The following is a 19,491-nucleotide window of genomic DNA, read 5'->3' as shown; positions in this document are numbered from 1 at the left end:
TCTCTACCCCCAAACCATCTCCATGTACAAAGTGATGTTTTTATTATCTCTTTTGTATATGTGTGAAGTTTTAGGGACAATATATGTCCTGCTGTGTTTGGTAAAGTCTTTTTGCTGCCGACCGCCTAACTGTAAATATACATTATTAGTTTGACATTAAATTCCGGGGTTATGGCTGCAGCAAGATGTTTTTTTATTTTTCCCTTAGGCGGCTGGCTTTCTGATAAAAGTGATCTTAGCAGCAGATTGCCCACAGGATCACTTTTGTAAGTGGCAGGAATTTCAGGAGAGGTGCCCCCCTCCCACCACTTCCTGGGCTAACGTTACCGATCACTGAGACTGGGAACCATCCGGCGTCGGCTGTGTTTTTGCATAGAGATGACTGATGGCCACTGCTCATTTCTATGCCCTTGGAGGACCAAGGCAACGTCGACGACACTTTTAGTTCTTGAGCCATGAAAACATAGTTTGTTTTTTGTATTTTCCTAAAGCAAAAAAAAAAATATATATACATATATATATATATATATATATATATATATTTTTTTTTTTTTTTTTGGATCTTTTGCTTTTAAGGGTAGAGCAGAGATTTGAGGTCTCCCTAGGTCTTTCTATAAAGAGGACCTGTCATGCTGTATTGTTATTACAAGGAATGTTTACATTCCTTCCGATGGCAATAAAAGTGATCAAAAAACATTTTTTAAAGGGACAGTGTAAAATGACAAAAATATAATAGAAAAAAAATATATACTGTATATTTTTTTGTTATTCCCGTGTGCTCGCGCGCAATAGTAAATGCATATATAGGTCACACCCACATATGTAAAAGGTGTTTGCACTACACATGTGAGGTATCACTGTGAACGTCTGAGCGAGGGCAATAATTCTAGCACTAGACCTCCTCTGTAGCTGTAAACTGGAAATCTGTATACATTTTTAAAACAATGCCTATGGAGATTTTTAAGTACCATAGTTTGGCGCCATTTCACGAGTGCGCACAATTTTAAAGCATGACATGTTAGGTATCTCTTTGGTCAGCATAACATCACCCTTCGTATTATACAAAAAAACAGTTTTTCTCTAGCGCTCATCGACAGACGTAGTCCTCGGTGATACACCACCTTCGGGTTATGTTACCTCCGCAGAAGCAGGACTAGACAGGAAATTAAAAAGCTCTGGCCACACCCTAGGGGCAGTCCCAGAGGGTATATCCTCTCTCTCTCTGCCTCAGCAAATCAGTTATTTTCTGTCTAGTTAGGAGTAAGGACCTAGATACCTTGCTGGGATCTTAGGTCCTGGCAAGAATTTTTTTCTAAAAGGATTTTTAGACAGCTTTTTTTCTCCAGTGTTCCTGTGAGATCTTCAAGCAAGAAAGCTGAACTGGGCGACGGGCTGGATGTTGAGATCCGGTGGTCACCCCAGTTCAGCCTACGAGCGCGTGCAGGCCATAGCTCCGCGCTGGGTCGGCCGCGACAAAGTCCCATTAAAAGGACTGAACCCGCGAGTTAAACGTCTCGCTGAAACGCCAAAGACCATGAGTCACGGCGTCCGTATCGGTCGACAGCCCTCCCGCCCCGGTGGAGAGGGGTACTGTCAGGAGTTGGTGCCCGCCTGGTTCCGGTATGGTGAGTAGTATGTTCCCCCTTTTTCCCTGACGGGTTTTGTGGTGAACGCGGGCCCCTCTCTGTATGGTAAGAAAGAGTTCTTTCTATCCTATAACATGTCACAAATCCTCCTACTTTGAGTGTGATTTTATGTGTGCAAAAAGCCAGGAGGCTTGGTTTGGGAGCTAACAATCTATTGTATACATGTTTTAAAGATGTAATCTGTGGCATTCTGGGAAATCTTATGGGTTAAGTATAAGCTACCTACCAGTCAGAAGCCACGGACATGTAGACTGCCTTCCAAATCAGATCTCCAGCTATTAGCAGGCCTCCCGAACGGCCATGCGGTCCGCCAGGGCCGGTACCGCCAACCACGCCATATCCCCATGCAGAGAGAGTGTTGTGTGCCCTGCAGCACACCGCTAGTCAGCACAGGCCGCCCCCATTTTTTTTTTTTTTTGCTGGATCGCACGAGCCGCCATTTTGGCGTAGCCTCGTGTCTCCAGCATGGGGGCGGCCATGTTTGAGGTGATCCTACACCTCGTGGAGCTTGGGGGAGGCGCCGGAAGGCGTGCAGAGGGGCGGAGCCGCCTCCCTTCTTCCTGGGCAGCCAGCCAAAAGACTTCCTGTTTGTCAAGACAGCGCTGTAAGCTGTTGCAGTTTAACTCTGAGCATCAAGTGGTGAGCCTGGGGGTCTATCTCTCTCTCTCTCGATCGATAGGGATCCCTAGCAGGTAACACTATGGGGCTTTTTGTGGCGCTGGGGGTCAAAAAAAAAAAAAAGTTTTTTTCTTTTGAATTATATTATCCAGGAAGTAACTGGAGTTATCATGGACCCTGCCACACATATTCCCCCACCTGTTTCCCTCGAGGGGGCCTCGGGACCCGCCGGTGCACAGAGTATAGAGTCATTTACAGCAATTTTGGAGTCTATGGTGGCTCGGGTGGAGGCGGCCTGTCAGGGACGGGGGTCAAGGAAGCGACCCCCGCCTACCCCTATACCATCTGACACCTCTGACTCAGATTCAGAGATGGTCACGGCAGTTGCAGGTTCCTCTGCAAGGGCTGTTATCCCAGGTAAAGCCCCCTCAGACAGTGAGGAGGACGCTTCTTCTCCTGCTATAATTCAGGAAGAAGCATTGGTGGACGCACTAGTTGTGGCAGTGCAAGAAACCTTAAAACTTGAGGCTTTACCGGCAGAGGCAACTGAAACAGAGAGGCCTTTCGGTACTAATAAGCCCATCAAGATGGCGAAGGCTTTTCCGGTACCTAAATGTTTTGGTAATCAGATTAAAGGAGAATGGGAGCATTCTAAACGTACCTTTACTATTTCCAAGCGTATTGCTAGACGCTATCCGTTTGAGGAATCCATCATTAAGAAATGGACGGTACCACCAGTCGTGGATCCGCCTATTTCCAGGCTGAATAAAGCCACGGTTATTCCAGTGGAGGACACTTCGTCCTTTAAGGATCCGGTGGATCGAAAGATAGAAGCAGAGTCCCGCACTATCTTTTCTCTGATAGGGTCAGCATTTAGACCAGTAATTGTTATTGGTCTAGTTTCCCAGACACTTACGGAATGGGCGAAAATGGTACGCCAAGATCTTAGGGGAAAAGATATTCCCCAGGAGACATCTGATTTGATGGAACAGATCATACAAGGGCTACGGTTTATCTGTGACGCAGCCTTGGACACAACTCCCTTATTAGGGCATGCATCTAAGTTAGCAGTGATCCTCAGACGTGTGCTGTGGTTAAAATGCTGGTCAGCTGACCTAGGTTCCAAAGAGACCTTGACCAATCTCCCTTTTCAGGGGAATCGTCTATTTGGGGCCAACCTAGATGAAATCATTAAGGATGCCACTGGGGGCAAGAGCACTTTCTTGCCACAGGCTGCAAAAGCTAAGGGACCTCGCAACAAGCGAGGACCTTTCTTTACCGCCCATAAAGGGCGCCCGGCTGGTACTAGCGGGAAAGGCAAGACTCCTCCAGGAGGATTCAAGAAGGGCTGGTCGGACAAGCAGAGGACCAACCCAGCCAAACCCGAAGCAAAGGAGTACACAGCCTGAAGGTGCGCCCCCACCTGGTTTCAGGGTGGGGGGACGTTTTCACCGGTATTCAGGACATCAGATCGAGCATCAACCACTACTACCGGTGCGATTCTTCCCTTCCAACATTTAAGCACCACAGGAAGCGGTAGTTACCGTTCCCTGAATAGATCTTTTCCTTTACCCTTTCCTAGATTAGTCCCGATACCTCACAGGAATCGGATCTGGTTGACCAGATAGGCCAAGTAGCCTCTAGTCGGGTGACTTCGGTCCCTGAGGTTCAACCAGAAAAGATCACCCTTCCTGATAACTATCAGGTATCTGATAAATGTGTGGAAACAGAAAACGACCAGACTTTCTCGGATGGTCGGGGCCAGATAGCTCTAGGGACGCCTGGTTCAGATCCAATCAGCGCCAGTGGTCCTAGAAATTCTAGGCTGGCCTCCTCAAGCCGGCCTGGCCGACTTGGACATGCTAGTCGCAGACGTTCCGTGGGAACTTCGTCTCAGGGAGTGTCTGTGGTCTCAAGGACCAAGTTACCTTCGTGCTTTACAGTCGCTGGTTTTAATGGCCTGGCCATTGAGACCCAAGTACTGAAGGACAGAGGTTTGTCTACTTCAGTCATTCCTACCCTTATTAAAGCAAGGAAAGCGACTTCCAGCAAAGTCTATTATCACACATGGAAGACTTATATTGCGTGGTGCGAATCTTTAGGATTTCCTCCACGTACCTATTCGGTGTCTCGAATATTGGCCTTTTTGCAACAAGGGGTTGAGCAGAAGCTAGCCTTGAGCACCATCAAGGGTCAAGTTTCAGCATTAGCAATCTTCTTTCAGAAGCCGTTAGCTACCAAATCCTTGGTGCGGAATTTCATCCAGGGGGTGCGGCACCTGGCTCCTCCAGTCCGCGCGCCCTTACCGCCCTGGGATCTTAATTTGGTTTTGTCGGTTCTACAGAAACCTCCTTTTGAAAACATCAGGGAGATTCCCTTGCTTACTTTATCCCAGAAGGTGGCCTTCTTGGTGGCTATTACTTCTGCTCGCAGGGTGTCAGAACTGGCTGCATTATCATGCCAGTCCCCATACCTAGTGATTCATAGGGATAAGGTAGTACTTCATCCTAAGCCATCTTTTCTTCCTAAGGTGGTTTCAGATTTTCATCTGAATGAAGATATTGTACTACCTTCCTTGTGTCCTCAGCCCAAGCATCATCGGGAACATGCGTTGCATTCCTTAGATGTGGTTCGGGCAATCAGGGTATACCTGAAAGCTACGGAATCATTCCGTAAGACGGATTCACTTTTTGTGATCACGGATGGCCCCAGAAAGGGTTTGCCTGCATCTGCCGCAACCATTGCCAAATGGATTAGACAAACGGTGGTACAGGCTTATTCTATTAAGGGTCAGAGTCCTCCGTTCCCTGTTAGGGCGCACTCCACTCGAGCGCTCAGTACTTCCTGGGCCTTTCGCCATCAGGCGTCAGTGGTCCAGGTATGTAAGGCGGCCACCTGGTCGTCGGTACATACCTTTACAAAATTCTATAAAATTGATGTGACGGCATCGGCGGATGCCTCATTTGGCCGCAAGGTTTTGCAGGCCGCAATTTGAGGAGACCGGTGGTCTACCTCGAGGGTTTTTTTCTGTTTGAAAATTTTTTTGTTGAGTCTCATCATTAAAGATGAGCATTGTAAACTTCTAGTTGGCACCGGTTGGGCCTTCTAGATTGGGATTTGATTTCCATTTTCCCACCCCTCAGTTGTGATACTGCTCTGGGACGTCCCGAAGGTGGTGTATCACCGAGGACTACGTCTGTCGATGAGCGCTAGAGAAAAATGGATTTTTGTAAAATCTTACCGTAAAATCCTTTTCTCTTAGCTCATCGACAGACATAGTCCCCGCCCCTCTGTTTTGGAGTTGGGTTGGGTTAAATTCTCTAAGCACTGCTTTTTCACATAACTGATTTGCTGAGGCAGAGAGAGAGAGGATATACCCTCTGGGACTGCCCCTAGGGTGTGGCCAGAGCTTTTTAATTTCCTGTCTAGTCCTGCTCCTGCGGAGGTAACATAACCCGAAGGTGGTGTATCACCGAGGACTACGTCTGTCGATGAGCTAAGAGAAAAGGATTTTACGGTAAGATTTTACAAAAATCCATTTTTAACTTGTAAACTACAAACGTCAGAAACAGGCCCATCAGCAAGTGGTTAATTCTACGTTTTCATGTATTTATCCCCGGGCTATATTTAAGGCCCCCTTACTTGTTTTCTGGAATGGTGTTTTGAGTAAATTTGGAATGATACCTCCCAGGATGTAAAAAATGTCATTAAAACTCCACCACTCTTTCCATTTTACAATATTGGCATGTGTACAGCCTCATTCAGCTGCAATAGAAGAATTTAGCTGGGTAGTGGAGGATCCCTTAGGCTAGGTCCAAACGTGTGGCTTGTATGGCATGCATTTGCGTGGGTACAGCAGCCTATTTATTTGAATGGGTTGCTGTACCAGTGGGAAATGCAGGGAAAAAAAAGTCCCTGACCCTTTTTAAATAAAGCAGCCACATGGAACTGTGTGGTGCTGCACCACCATGCGTGTTTTCACACTCGAAAACGTGCCATGTTTTCTGATGCATAAAGGGGCCTTTAAGAATTTATGGCCCCCCCACATGTCTGCTAAAGACTGCGCATTTTGCCTGTGGCTTGGGAACACGTGCAGTTATGCAGGTATTCCAGACTTGTGAACCTAGAAAACTGTAAAAAACACACAGGAGGGCTCAAACTTCTAGTGCGTTACCACGAGATTTATTAACAATAAACAAAGAGCCAAACCAATACAGCCAATTGCCAAACACCACAGATGTACCAAGTTCAAGATTTAAACGTTATACCATATAACAGGATTCAGTGTGGCTCGGAAAAAGGGGGTACATCCCCTGAAACCTGTCAGCTTTCCAACACAGTGGTGTACTGGTCATGTCACTTGACGCCACACCGGATCATGTTTTTATATGATACAATGTTTGAAAGCTTTTTTGTGAGTATTGATTTGACAATAATAAAAACAATCAAAAAATTGCGCTAAGTAATAATGTATGAAAAAAGATCCCTTTTCAGATATTAGTTCCTCTAAAACGGAATATAGACACAATGTGTTAAACAGTATGAATGAACAGTCCTGAGCTGCTAGCCAAAAATCCTGTTGGTAACAGATGGTACGCAAATAAATCAAACAAAACCGCAGCGGACAGATAATAGTCCAAGATCCTCCAGTGAAGTAGAACATATAATGTAAAGATGGGAAGATGGATCCACCACCAGGAGGGAGACACACATTGACTCTTATGCCTCGTACACACGCAACGATTATCGGCCCACTTTTGTCCAGAGTTGTGTTGTGTTGGTTGGAATGTGCCTAGACTGCACACAAATTTTCTCGGCCAACAAAAATCTACTTCAGAAGTGATGTCATGTGCTGGTTTACTTTCCGTGTGTTTTTTCTTCTCTGAGCATGCCCAGTCTTGCTCATCAGATTTTGTCTGCCGAAATCTGTACTGACTGACGGAAAATCGGCCGTTGTGTTGACGGCCAACAAGAATTTTATAGCCTGCACACCAGATTTTGTTCGTCGGTTGTCGAAAGCATCATACTAACAAGCCGAAAATGTGCCGATCGGACGTTGGCCGAAAATTCACGGCCAACTATCGATGCGTGTGTACGAGGCATTACCAGATCCAGGTGACTGCTGGGGTTAGCAGCAGTCTCACACGCTCGTATAATCACCCGGTCATTTAATCCAGGATCCTTGGATTCATGGAAAGGGACTCCACCAATGTGTGCATGCAAACATAAAAAACGATCATTGCGAAGGATTGGTGTCATAACTCTGCTTTGGTACAGCGCTTTTTCCCCATTTTTTGGTTCTTTCTTCTGATCTCACTGGTTATGAGTCTGGGATAGCAGCGACTTTATAGCAGACTATATTCTCCCAGTTGGACAGTGGTTTATGCGTCTGGACATTTGTGTGTTTACTTGAATTCACTAGCCTACCTGGCAGCTTTCAAGGCTGATACTCGCTCAGTGCCCAGCCAGAACAGCCCACCCACTCACCTGCTGTACAGCCTGCAGAATGGGGGAGGAGGTAGGCTAGGTGTGCTCCTCCTCCTCCCCATGTCACCCTGTGCCCGCCCACAACCCCCGGCGTGCAGCCAATCTGTGCCTGTGAAGGGGTTGTGTGGGTTGGAAGTGATCCTTCCTGGCTTCCTTGTGCCATAGTGATCCTTGATTCCTGCTTTCCATGTGCCATAATGACCCTTCCCGCTTTCCATATGCCATAGTGATCCTTCCTGCCTTCCATATGCCATAATGATCCTTCCTTCCATGTGCCATAGTGATCCTTCCTGCCTTCCATATGCCATAGTTATTCTTCCTTCCTTCCAGGTGCCATAGTGGTCCTTCCTGCCTTTCATATACCATAGTGATCCTTCCTGCCTTCCATGTGTCAGTGATCCTTCCTGCCTTCCATGTGTCAGTGATCCTTCCTGCCTTTCATGTGCCATAGTGATCCTTGCTGCCTTCCATGTGCCATAATGGCCCTTCCTGCTTTCTATATGCCATAGTGATCCTTCCATGTGCCAGTGTTCCTTCCTGCCTTCCATGTGCCATAGTGACCCTTCCTGCCTTCCATATGCCATAGTGATCCTCCCTACCTTCCATGTACCATAGTGATCCTTCCATGTACCATAGTAATCGTTCCTTCTTTCCATGTTCCATAGTGATCCTTCCTGCCTTCAATGTACCATAGTGATCCTTCCATGTATCAGTGATCCTTCCTACCTTCCATGTACCATAGTGATCCTTGCTGCCTTCCATATGCCATTGTGACCTGATTCCTTCCTGCCTTTCATGTACCCTCCCCCTCCCAATATCATGTTTGACCACACACACACCCTTTGCTGCAGCAGGTCACTATCTCCCTGAAATGTCCCTCATTCCCAAGTTCAGAAGTTGTGAGGTATGCATGTGAGTGGATTCTTCCCTGATCTGTCACAGAAGCTGTGGGAGTATTTGGATCTTATTCTGACCTCTGTTATTCCCTACTGGAACTGCTCTATACATGGACACTGTTGTCACTATAAGGAGCGCTGTGCAGTGGTCATACTTCTGTCTTTGGTTGTTCGATTGCTATTGGTTTAATATGGAAGTTCAGGGATTTGTCTCTACACTCCACAGACGTGCCTACCGGTCACATGACTCAGACGTCGCGCAGCTGACACTCCCCGGTCATATGGGCGGCGCTCTGCTTAGCGTGCCTTGCGTCTGACGTCATCAGCGTGCTGCAGGAGGTGATAGGACAGCAAGGTGACCGATCCTCTGCGTCCCGGGAGAGGTGAGCGGCGGAATATAGGAATGTAGCGTTCACACTTCTCTGTAGTGTTGCGGGTGTACAATGGAAGGCCTAAATAGGGATTTAATCTGTGTGTCATCAGTCACTGGTCTGCCTGGCTGCTGTCACTTATTTCTACAACATGGAGCTGCTCTTACCTCTGTGTAGGGAGGGCATATGGGGGGGGGGGGGGGGGGGAGACACGCTGCTGGCCTTATATCTCCTTTATTATATAGTGTTTGCAATGTACTATTCAGTGCATGACCCCCCCTCCCCCGTGGACTTATTTCCTGGAAATTTCACACCACCACCTTGTGTATGACCCCCCCCCCCCCACCTTGTGCCTCTTCTGTGCATGACAACCACCGCCCCCCTTCTGCTGTGTGTGACCCTCTTTGTGCCCCTCTGTGCATGACCATGCCCTCCCCCCCCCCCCCCCCGTGCCCCCTCTGGATATTGCCCTTTATGTTCCTGCGCTTTGAATGTTGCCCCTGTCTGCATTCTACCCCACTCATGTCCCCTCTGTGAATGACATCTTGCCCATACCCAATTTTTTGTATGCCACCTTTCTTGTGCCCCCGTCTGTGGATGCTGTCCCTTATGTTTCTTCTCTTTGTATTCCACCCTGATGGTGCCCCTTCTATGGATGCTGTCCCATGTGTTCCCTCTAACCATTGATTCTCTGCACCCCCCCCCCCCCCCCCATGAATGCTGCCTTTTTCGTGCCCCCTTTGCAGATGCTGCCCCGACCCCACACGCATCCTCTTTGAGATTGGCAGGGGAGGAGAGGGAAGCAATGTGCCCTGATGCAGAAGGAGATGGGGCAGAGGTGTGACCATAGTGGACCTGTAGCGCCTACATCCAAGCAGGTTTAGAAGTACAACGGGAGAACAGATCTTACAGCTGTAAACTGAAGCCAGCATGATGAGAGATTTATTTTCTTACAATAGAATCCATATATACTGTAATACTTGGGAGGTTTTTCTTCCTATTTTTCTTTGTACAGTAAAACCTTGGATTGCGAGCATAATTCGTTCTGGAAATATGCTTGTAATCCAAAGCACTCTTATATCAAAGCAAATTTTCCCATAAGAAATAATGGAAACTCAGATCATTCGTTCCACAACCATTTATTCCTAAGTCTTTCAGTTTATAGTCTATACACAAAGATTATAGCAATGTGATTGGTTGTGTAACCATAAAATGTCCATCCACAAATGGCGCCTCCACAAGGGGATTAGAAGCAAAATCCAGCAGGAGCTACAGAGTATAAAAGAGAAGAGAGGCACCTCTAAGTATAGCAGTATGGGGACATTTAATGAAGGTACAACATTTAGCAACTCACATGGTTGATGATTAAAGAGGCACATCTAAGTATGCGGGCATCCGGGGTAAAGGTGTCCACATAGACCATCTTCTGAACCACCGGCTCTCACCACTGTCAGTCTGCAATTGTGATTGGGAAGACTACCCTACAGTAGAGTGATCTGAAAGTGAGACTTTGAATCGCTCGTGGAGCGCAGCGTGGAAGGGTGTGATGAAGATGGCAGTGCGGAGGATGGTCTATGTGGACAGCTTTACCCCGGATGCCTGCATACTTAGATGTGCCTGTTTTAATCATCAACCATGTGAGCTGCTAAATATTGAACCTTCATTAAATGTAACAATATTGCTACACTTCGAGGCGCCTCTCTTCTCTTTTATACCCAGTTGTGACATGAAGCTACTTTTATATCAAGACATCGCTTGTATATCAAGTCAAAATTTATTTTAAAAATTTGCTTGTCTTGCAAAGCGCTCTTAAACTAAGTTACTCTCAAACCAAGGTTTTACTGTACTTGGTGTTGGGCTATAATCGGCAGCAAGACACAAGAAGTCTGGCAATACTGCAACTAATAAGTTAAAAGATAAGCTCACCTTTCATTACATGTTAAACCCATATTCAGGGTGTAACAGGTTACAAATGGACCGCCCCCCCCCCCCCCACCTCCTTGATATGAGAGGTAGCAGGGATCTTCTTCCTCCCTCTTACCCCCCCCAACCCCCCCAGCTGTCACAATTTAAAGAAAATTTGACTGAGCAGGTCCGCAAAGCTTATTCAGAGTTCTGAAAATGGGGAAAATACAAGGTCCTTTGTGGCCGTTGGCTTGTAGTTTTCAGTGAACTATCACACCGCTGTGGACTTCATTCTCTCTTCCTGTCAGTTTATCTGCTTACCCGTACAGGGTGCGCGGGCACACAGATACACTGGCAGATCTGCTGGAGACCTGCATGGCACCAGAGATCTGCTGATCGCTGGTGCAATGCTTTACAGGCTCGAAAATAAATATAAATGCACAATTTTTTTTTTACCTGCATTTATTATTTTTATTTTTTCTAAAAAGTTAACTTATCCTTTAAAGTAATACTTAAGGAAAATGGTGATGAATAAGCGACATATCCAGTCGTGAAACGCGTCCACCTAATTGTCCTGCAATCACAGTGTGTACCTGTACCTGCCATTTGGTTGATGTGGAATAAAGATACTCCTTTCCTTGAAAATCCATCAGAAGTGCGGTCATTCTTTCTTGTCTGAAGGTCCTTAAAGATAGCCAGACCATTGTTCCTAATTTTTATTGATAGTCTAATGACGGGAATGGTACCAGCTGATTGTAAAAAAGCCAACATTGTACCAATATTTAAAAAAAAAGGCCGAGATATATCCCTGGGAACTACAGGCCAGTTAGCCTAACGTCAGTAGTCTGTAGGATATTGAAGGGACTGTATACAAGACTTTAATAATGAAAACGGTATCATTAGTAGCAATCTGCATGGATTCATGAGTTGTTCTTGCCAGACCAATCTATTAACCTTCTATGAAGAAGTGAGCTGCCATCTAGATCAGTGTTTCTCTACTCCGGTCCTCAGGGCACACTAACAGGCCAGGTTTGAAAGAAAACTGAAATACATCACAGGTGATATTATTTGCTGCTCAGTGATTGCAGTATTCTAGTCTGCATCTCCCCAAGATAATACTTAAAATCTGGCCTGTTAGTGTGACCTGAGGAATGGAGTTGAGAAACACTGATCTAGATAAAGGAAGGCCTGTGGATCTGGTGTATCTGGGTTTTGTAAAGGCATTTGATGCAGTTCCCCACAAACGTTTACTGTACAAACCTAAGGTATGTAGGTGGTGATAAATGGGGAGTACTCAGAATGGTCTGGTATGGAAAGTGGGGTCCCCCAAGTAACTGTCCTGGGACCAATCCTATTTAATTTTTTCATAAACAACCTAGAGGATGGGATAACCCAGTCTCCGTATTTGCGGACGATATAAATTAAGCAGGGCAATAACTCCTACACAGGATGTGGAAACCTTACAAGACCTGAACAAAATAAAGGGGTGGGCATCTACATGGCAAATGAGGTTTACTGTTGAAAAATGTAAGGTAATGCATTTGGGTGCCAGAATCCGAACGCAAGTTACTCACTAGATGGAGAATCTTTTGGTGGAATCTAAGATGGAAAAGGACCTGGGGGTCCTAGTAGATGACAAGCTCAGCAATGGCATGCGATGTCAAGCTGCTGCAAGCAAAGCCAACAGAATACTGGCATATATTAAAAAGGGGATTCACTCCAGAGCTAAAATGATAATTCTCCCACTCTACAAGACTCTGGTCCAGCTGCATCTTGAGTATGCCGTCCAGTTCTGGGCACCGGTCCTCAGGAAGGATGTGCTGTAACTGGAGAAAGTCCAGAGAAGGGAAACAAAGCTAATAAAGGTACTGGAGAATCTCAGCTATGAGGAAAGACTACAAGCATTGAACTTATCTTCTCTGGAGAAGACACTTGAGAGGGGATATGATCTCAATGTACAAATACTGTACTGGCAACTTTAGCATAGGGAACAAGCTATTCAGCAAAAGGGAAAATAAAAGGACTCGCGACCATTCAGTAAATTTAAGAGTAGCGGTTTAACCTTAAATTGCATAAAGTGTTCTATACCGTTGGAGTGGTAAGGATGTGGAATTCTCTTCCACAAGCAGTGCTATTAGCAGGTAGCATGGTTTAAAAAAAAAGATGATTAGATGGGCACCTTAACGACCACAACATACAGGGGTATACAATGTACTGTTGACCCACACTCATCATAGGTTCAACTGGATGGACTGATGTGTTTTTTTTTTTTTGGGTGTTCTCGCTCTTACTCTCTCATACTGGTCACTGGAAGTTCATCATGGCAAAGAACTCTTTGAGGATCTGAAAAAAAGAATTGTTGCTCTACATAAAGATGGCCTAGGCCAGTGATGGGGAACCTTGGCACCCCAGATGTTTTGGAACTACATTTCCCATGATGTGCATGCACTCTGCAGTGTAATTGAGCATCATGGGAAATGTGGTTCCAAAACATCTGGGGTGCCAAGGTTCCCCATCCCTGGCCTAGGCTATAAGAAGATAGCCACCGTGCTGCAGCTCAGTTTCAGGGTCTTGGCAAAGTCAGAGGTGTACTCACTTTTGTGAAACTGTGTGTGTGTGTGTGTGTGTGTGTGTGTGTGTATTTTTATATATGTATAATGTGTATATATGTTACATGAACATCTTTGAGGTCGCTTAGTTAGCAGAGCTTATAGTGTGTAGCATGTGCTTCTCTTCTTACAGCTCTTCTGTTTCTAGGTAAATCATTCGTGAAATCATGGTTCTTCAACATCTCTACCGCCTATCCTCCATCTTCCGCTCTTCAGTCTCTGTTCATCTAAGAAGAAATATCGGGCTGACAGCCATAGCTTTCAACAAGGCTAAGGAGCTCGACCCCATTCAGAAACTCTTTGTGGATAAGATCAGGGATTATAGGGTAAAGAGCCAGTAAGTACTGTCCCAGGGTTTTATTTAATAGATTTTATCCGGCAATTCATTCTTATGAAGTGGCACCCATTACTATAATTACTAATAGTGGTCGTCATGTACTTCCCCCCCCCCCCCCCAATCTCCCTTAGCGGCAGCCATTTCGGAAAAATACCTGCAGTCTCTCCAGCTACTACTGTGAATATGTGCTTGCCACTCCTAGTAGCTGGACACAGAGGAGACATCTTTCTGCAAAGGTTGTGCTGTGAGGATCTCAGGAGTGGGGATGAAAATTAACCACTTCCATACAGAGCAGTTACACCCCCTTCCTGCCCAGACCAATTTTCATCTTTTTGGCGCTCTCACAATTTGAATGATAATTACTCAGTCATACAACGCTGTACCCAATCAAATTTTTTATCATTTTTTTCACACAAATAGAGCTTTCTTTTGGTGGTATTTAATCACCACTGGGTTTTTTATTTTTTGCTATATAAGTGGAAAAAGAGCGAAAAGTTTGGAAAAAAAACACATTTTGTTTTAGTTTCTATTATTTGCAAAATTTTATAAGTAATTTCTTTCATAAATTTGGGCCAAAATTTATACTTCTACATATCTTTGGTAAAAAAAACCCAAATTAGTGGTTATTATTTAGTCTGTGTGAAAGTTATAGAGTCTACAAGCTATGGTGCCAATCATTGAAATTTGATCACACCTGATGTACCGACGGCCTATCTCATTTCTTGAGGCCCCGAAATGTCAGGACAGTACAAATACCCCCCAAAAGACCCCTTTTTGGAAAGTAGACATTCCAGGGTATTTAGTAAGCGGCATGGTGAGTTTTTTGAAGTTGTAATTTTTTCCCACAATTCTTGGGAAAATGAATAATATTTTTTTTTTTTCATAAAATTGTCATAATAACAAGCTATTTCTCACACACAGTATATGCATACTTGCAATTACACCCCAAAATACATTCTGCTACTCCTCCTGAGTATGGCAATACCACATATGTGAGACTTTTACACAGCCTGGCCACATACAGAGGCCCAACATGCAAGGAGCACCGTCAGGTGTTCTAGGAGCATAAATTACACATAATTTCATTACAACCAATCGCGCTTTTGAAGGCCCTGGAACCCCAGGACAATGGAAACCCCCACAAAATGACCCCATTTTGGAAAGCAAACACCCCAACGTATATTCTATGAGGCATAAGTCTTTTAGAATATGTCATTTTTTCCAGAAGTTTTTGGAAAATGTGGAAAGAAAATGAAAACTTTTTTTTTTTTTTTTTTTTTTTGCACAAAGTTGTCAATTTTATAAGATATTTCTAACACATAGCATGTACATAGCAAAAATGACACCCCAAAATACATTCTGCCACTCCTCTGATTATGGCGATACCACGTATGTGGGACTTTGTCACAGCATAGCCACATACAGAGGCCCAAAATGCAAGGAGCACCATCAGGTGTTCTAGGAGCATAAATTACGCATATAATTTCATTACAACCAATTACACTTTTGAAGGCCCTGGAACACCGGGACAATGGAAACTAGGGCTGGGCGATATGGCTGAAAACTGTATCACGATATCAGTGTTTCATATCGGTTGATATCGATAATTGTTGATATTTTTTATTACCCATTTAAAATAAGGACCAGGAGAAAAATGTTACATTTAAACATTTTTATTTTAAACTTAACCTTCCTCTGATCATAATCCCCTCAGTTCTTAAGACAATAAAATGTCAACACAACCATACTTGCTTCGCGTCCTCTGTTTGCTTCCGACGAAGAAGAAAAAATGAAAACAGAAGTATGCAGCGCTTGATGGAAAACACAAAAACAGGCAATCCACTGATATAATATATATATATATATAGATAGATAGATAGATGAATTTCCACAATGTATCGGAGTGTACTGAAAAAACAGTAGGAGGAGAGTCCGTGGAGAGGAAAGTCCAATAAGAAGCTCAGGTGATAAGTTGAAAAGATGTGACCTCCACATCCAGGTAAAATCCTGCAGGGATCTCTGAATGGATGGTGCGGTAGCTGCAGCCCGGTCTCCTGCGATGTAAAACAGGAGGACACTACAGGGTATACACAGGGCGGACGATCACCGGTCCCCTACAGGTTTTGTCAAAGCATGACGTCAGGGGGCGTGGTTCATGAAGCCGATCACCCCATTAAATGGCTGCAAGAGTCGGAAAGGGAGGAGCGGCGTCTGATCCAGCCAATCACCTCCCCCACCGCTAGCGCCAACCGCACATTGCTAAGGACAGAGGAAGCGTACATCGGATGAACCGGAAATGAATCCAGGACCAATCGAAAAACGCCTCCAAAGTCCCAATGAAAATCAATCAGTACCTAACCGCTATCCAATCATAGCCTCCGAGCAAGTAGGCGGCAACTTCCAACTGTAAAAAAGGGAAAAAGCAGGAGGAATAGAAGCCGACTTGCAGCGCTATGAGAGAGACTGCTTAAGGAAAAATATCGAACGTTTTATCGAACAATTTTTTTTTATTGATATCGATCACGTGTCTTATCGCGATACATATCGTTATCGTTTTATCGCCCAGCCCTAATGGAAACCCCCATAAAACGACCCCATTTTGGAAAGCAAACACCCCAACACATAATCTAGGAGGCATGGACTGCAGATAGGTACTCAGGTACTCTGTTGGACTGCAGATAGGTACTCAGGTACTCTGATGGGCTGCAGACAGGTACACTGATCAGCTTCAGAAAGGTACTCGGGTACTCTGATTAGCTTTAGAGAGGTACTTGGGTATTCTGATGGGCTAGAGACAGGTACTCGGGTAATCTGATGGGCTGGAGACAGGTACTCGGGCACTCTGATGACAGGTACTCGGGTACTCGGCAGCTGAATTATAAAACTGACAGCTAGTACAGGGAACTTTTATCTCCTCGCACTGCTGTCATGGGGGAGGGAATCAGGCAGCGGCTTGCAGCATTGGGAACATGTTACACGTTCAACTCTTTTTGGGTGTTTTTTTTTTTCCTATCTAAGCTCACACAGACTTCATCATGTAAACACTTGTATGAAGAGCAATGTGTACAAAAGTTTGGGGATGCTAACTGACAACTTAGGCCAGGGATCCTCAAACTACCGCCCTCCAGCTGTGGAACTACACGTCCCATGAGACATTGTAAAACTCTGACATTCGTAGACATGACTAGGCATGATGGGAATTGTATTTCCTAAACTGGAGGGCCACAGTTTGAAGACCCCTGAGTTAGACCAATACCTATTATTGGGGTTGATTTACTAAAACTGGAGAGTGCAAAATCTGGTGCATGGCAGCCAATTAGCTTCTAGCCTCAGCTTGTTCAATTAAGCTTTGACAAAAAACCTGGAAGCTGATTGGTTTCTTTGCAGAGCTGCACCAGATTTAGCACTCTCCATTTCTAGTAAATGAACCCTAATGTGGGGACAGCCACTATCCAGTTTATTCAGTCATAGTAGCAGAGTCCAATGATCTAGATTGTCCAGATTTCACTTTACAGAGCTATGAAAGAAATATTCTCCCAGATCGCTGTAGGTCACCATATGCTCCTTTTCTGTACCTTATTGTCGCTTTGCCTGGAGATCCAGATTGTAAAGTGTAAAAGATATATATATACTTTTTGAGTTAATCAAACTTGTAATGTTTTGTTGAAGGGCAAGTGGAGGCACAGTTGATGCTGGCCCTGAATATCAGAAGGATCTTAACGAAGACCTCCTCAAACTACAGAGGTTATATGGAGGAGGAGACTTGGAGAAGTTCCCAGAATTCAGGTTTGAAGGTCAGTAATGTTTGTGCTGTCCATTATATACTGATTTATTGATCCTTTGGGAGTGTTTGAGGTAGAACATTGGCATCATACAACAAGAATAATGTCCTTCATAAGCAGCTTTCCTGACCCTGGTAGATATTAGCCCTGAAGTTAAAATATAGTGGAAGCCCAAGCTACCATTGCTGACCACCTTCACAAATTGCCCTCCCACTAGTTATTGTGCTGAGTCGTCATTCTGGAATAGGTATGCATATCAGAAATTTAGGAAGTCTTAATCTTCAGGTCTGGGGCCCAAAGTATTACACAAAGTACATAAAGAGAGGCCACAAATGACGGCGGCCATGTTACTCTTGTGACAGGTCCCTTTTAATAAAAACCCGTTCTGTAAACTGAGATAGCTCCTGGCATTGCAGACCATTCCATCTTATAATGCTAGATACCTGGCTATCATTTTGATCACCTGGCTTTAATACTTTGAGCCACTGACCCAGAGCCAGCGTGAAAAAAGAAACCTCTGACTTTTCTTTGCTTTTCCTGATGTGAGTACTTATTCAAGGTCTGCAGTTTGGTTGTAGCTTTGGAGGATGAAGCCAAGAGGGTCCATATGACAGCTAGGCAACTAGCATTTTCATGTCACAACACCAAACATGGCTTCTCCCAAACGGGACTTCTTTTGTGGAGTGCACGACTAATAGTTGTCCTGTGAACAGATTCTCCCACCTGAACTGTGGATCTCTGCAGCTCCTCCAGAGTTTACATGGGCCTCTTGGCTGCTTCTCTCATTAATGCTCTGCCTACCAGTTTAGGTGGACGGCCATGTCTTGGTAGGTTTACAGTTCTGCCATACTCTTTCCACTTTCGGATGATGGATTGAACAGTGCTATGTGAGATGTTAAAAGCTTGGGATATTTTTTTATAACCTAACCCTGCTTTATACTTTTCCACAACTTTATCCCTGACCTGTCTGGTGTGTTCCTTGGCCTTCATGATGCTGTTTGTTCACTAAGGTTCTCTAACAAACCTCTGAGGGCTTCACAAACCAGCTGTATTTGTAATAAGATTAAATTACACACAGGTGGACTTTTTTTTTTTTTTTTTATTAATTAGGTGACTTCTGAAGGCACCCACTAGATTTTATTTAGAGGTATCAGAGTAAAGGGGGCTGAATACAAATGCACACCACACTTTTCAGATATTTATTTGTAAAAAAAAAAAAAATGTAAATTTTATTTTCCTTTTTAATTTAACAATTATGTGCCACTTTGTGTTGGTCTATCACGTAAAATTGCAATAAAATACATTTGTTTTTGGTTGTGACATGAAAATGTTTTTAAAAATTTCAAGGGGTATGGATACTTTTTCAAGACAATGCGTATAGAACGTTTGGCCAGATTTTATCTACTTGATGTAAGCTTAATTTAATTTCCCTTTTTTTTTTTTTTTTTGTTTCATTTAGAACCAAAACTTGAGGAGGTTCCGAAGTAAATTTTCCTTTATCCCTGAATGCAGATGTCACCTGTCTGATGTGTTCCTAGTAAATTAATAAACCATTTTGGTGATGACTTTCCGAGTGTGTCTGTTTATCTGTTTACTCTGACAGATGTTAGTTTATAGTGTGTACTCAAAATGCATTTTTGACTTGGGGAGCACTTATTAAAAAAAAATAAAAATAAACAGAAAATTTGACACCTGTAATTGATTGCAGCTACTACGTCTTCCATAGTTTCTCCCTAGCAGCAGACATTTCTTGGGCATAACCATGTGTGATTTCAGTGGGGTGAGCAGGCTCCCTGCATTACTCAGTGGGTAGAGAAGGGACCTTGCTCTCTGTGGAAGC

At 44.4% G+C, this 19,491-nt stretch overlaps 1 protein-coding gene across 1 annotated transcript; it reads left to right on the top strand.

The window, feature by feature from the left end:
• The first annotated feature begins 8,889 nt into the window (after positions 1–8,889).
• ATP5PF (ATP synthase peripheral stalk subunit F6) lies at positions 8,890–19,221 on the top strand. The gene is made up of 4 exons (XM_082246914.1): positions 8,890–9,030; positions 13,681–13,869; positions 17,539–17,663; positions 19,111–19,221. The coding sequence occupies exons 2-4, from the start codon at positions 13,700–13,702 to the stop codon at positions 19,137–19,139; spliced, it is 324 nt and encodes a 107-aa protein (XP_082103040.1). The 5' UTR covers positions 8,890–9,030; positions 13,681–13,699; the 3' UTR covers positions 19,140–19,221.
• The last annotated feature ends 270 nt before the right edge of the window (positions 19,222–19,491 follow it).

Source organism: Pelophylax lessonae, assembly GCF_965119305.1.
Source record: "Pelophylax lessonae genome assembly, chromosome: 2".
Taxonomy (NCBI): Eukaryota; Metazoa; Chordata; class Amphibia; order Anura; family Ranidae; genus Pelophylax; species Pelophylax lessonae.
Note: the sequence above shows the minus strand (reverse complement) of the source record. Positions and strands in the feature narration are given on the sequence as shown.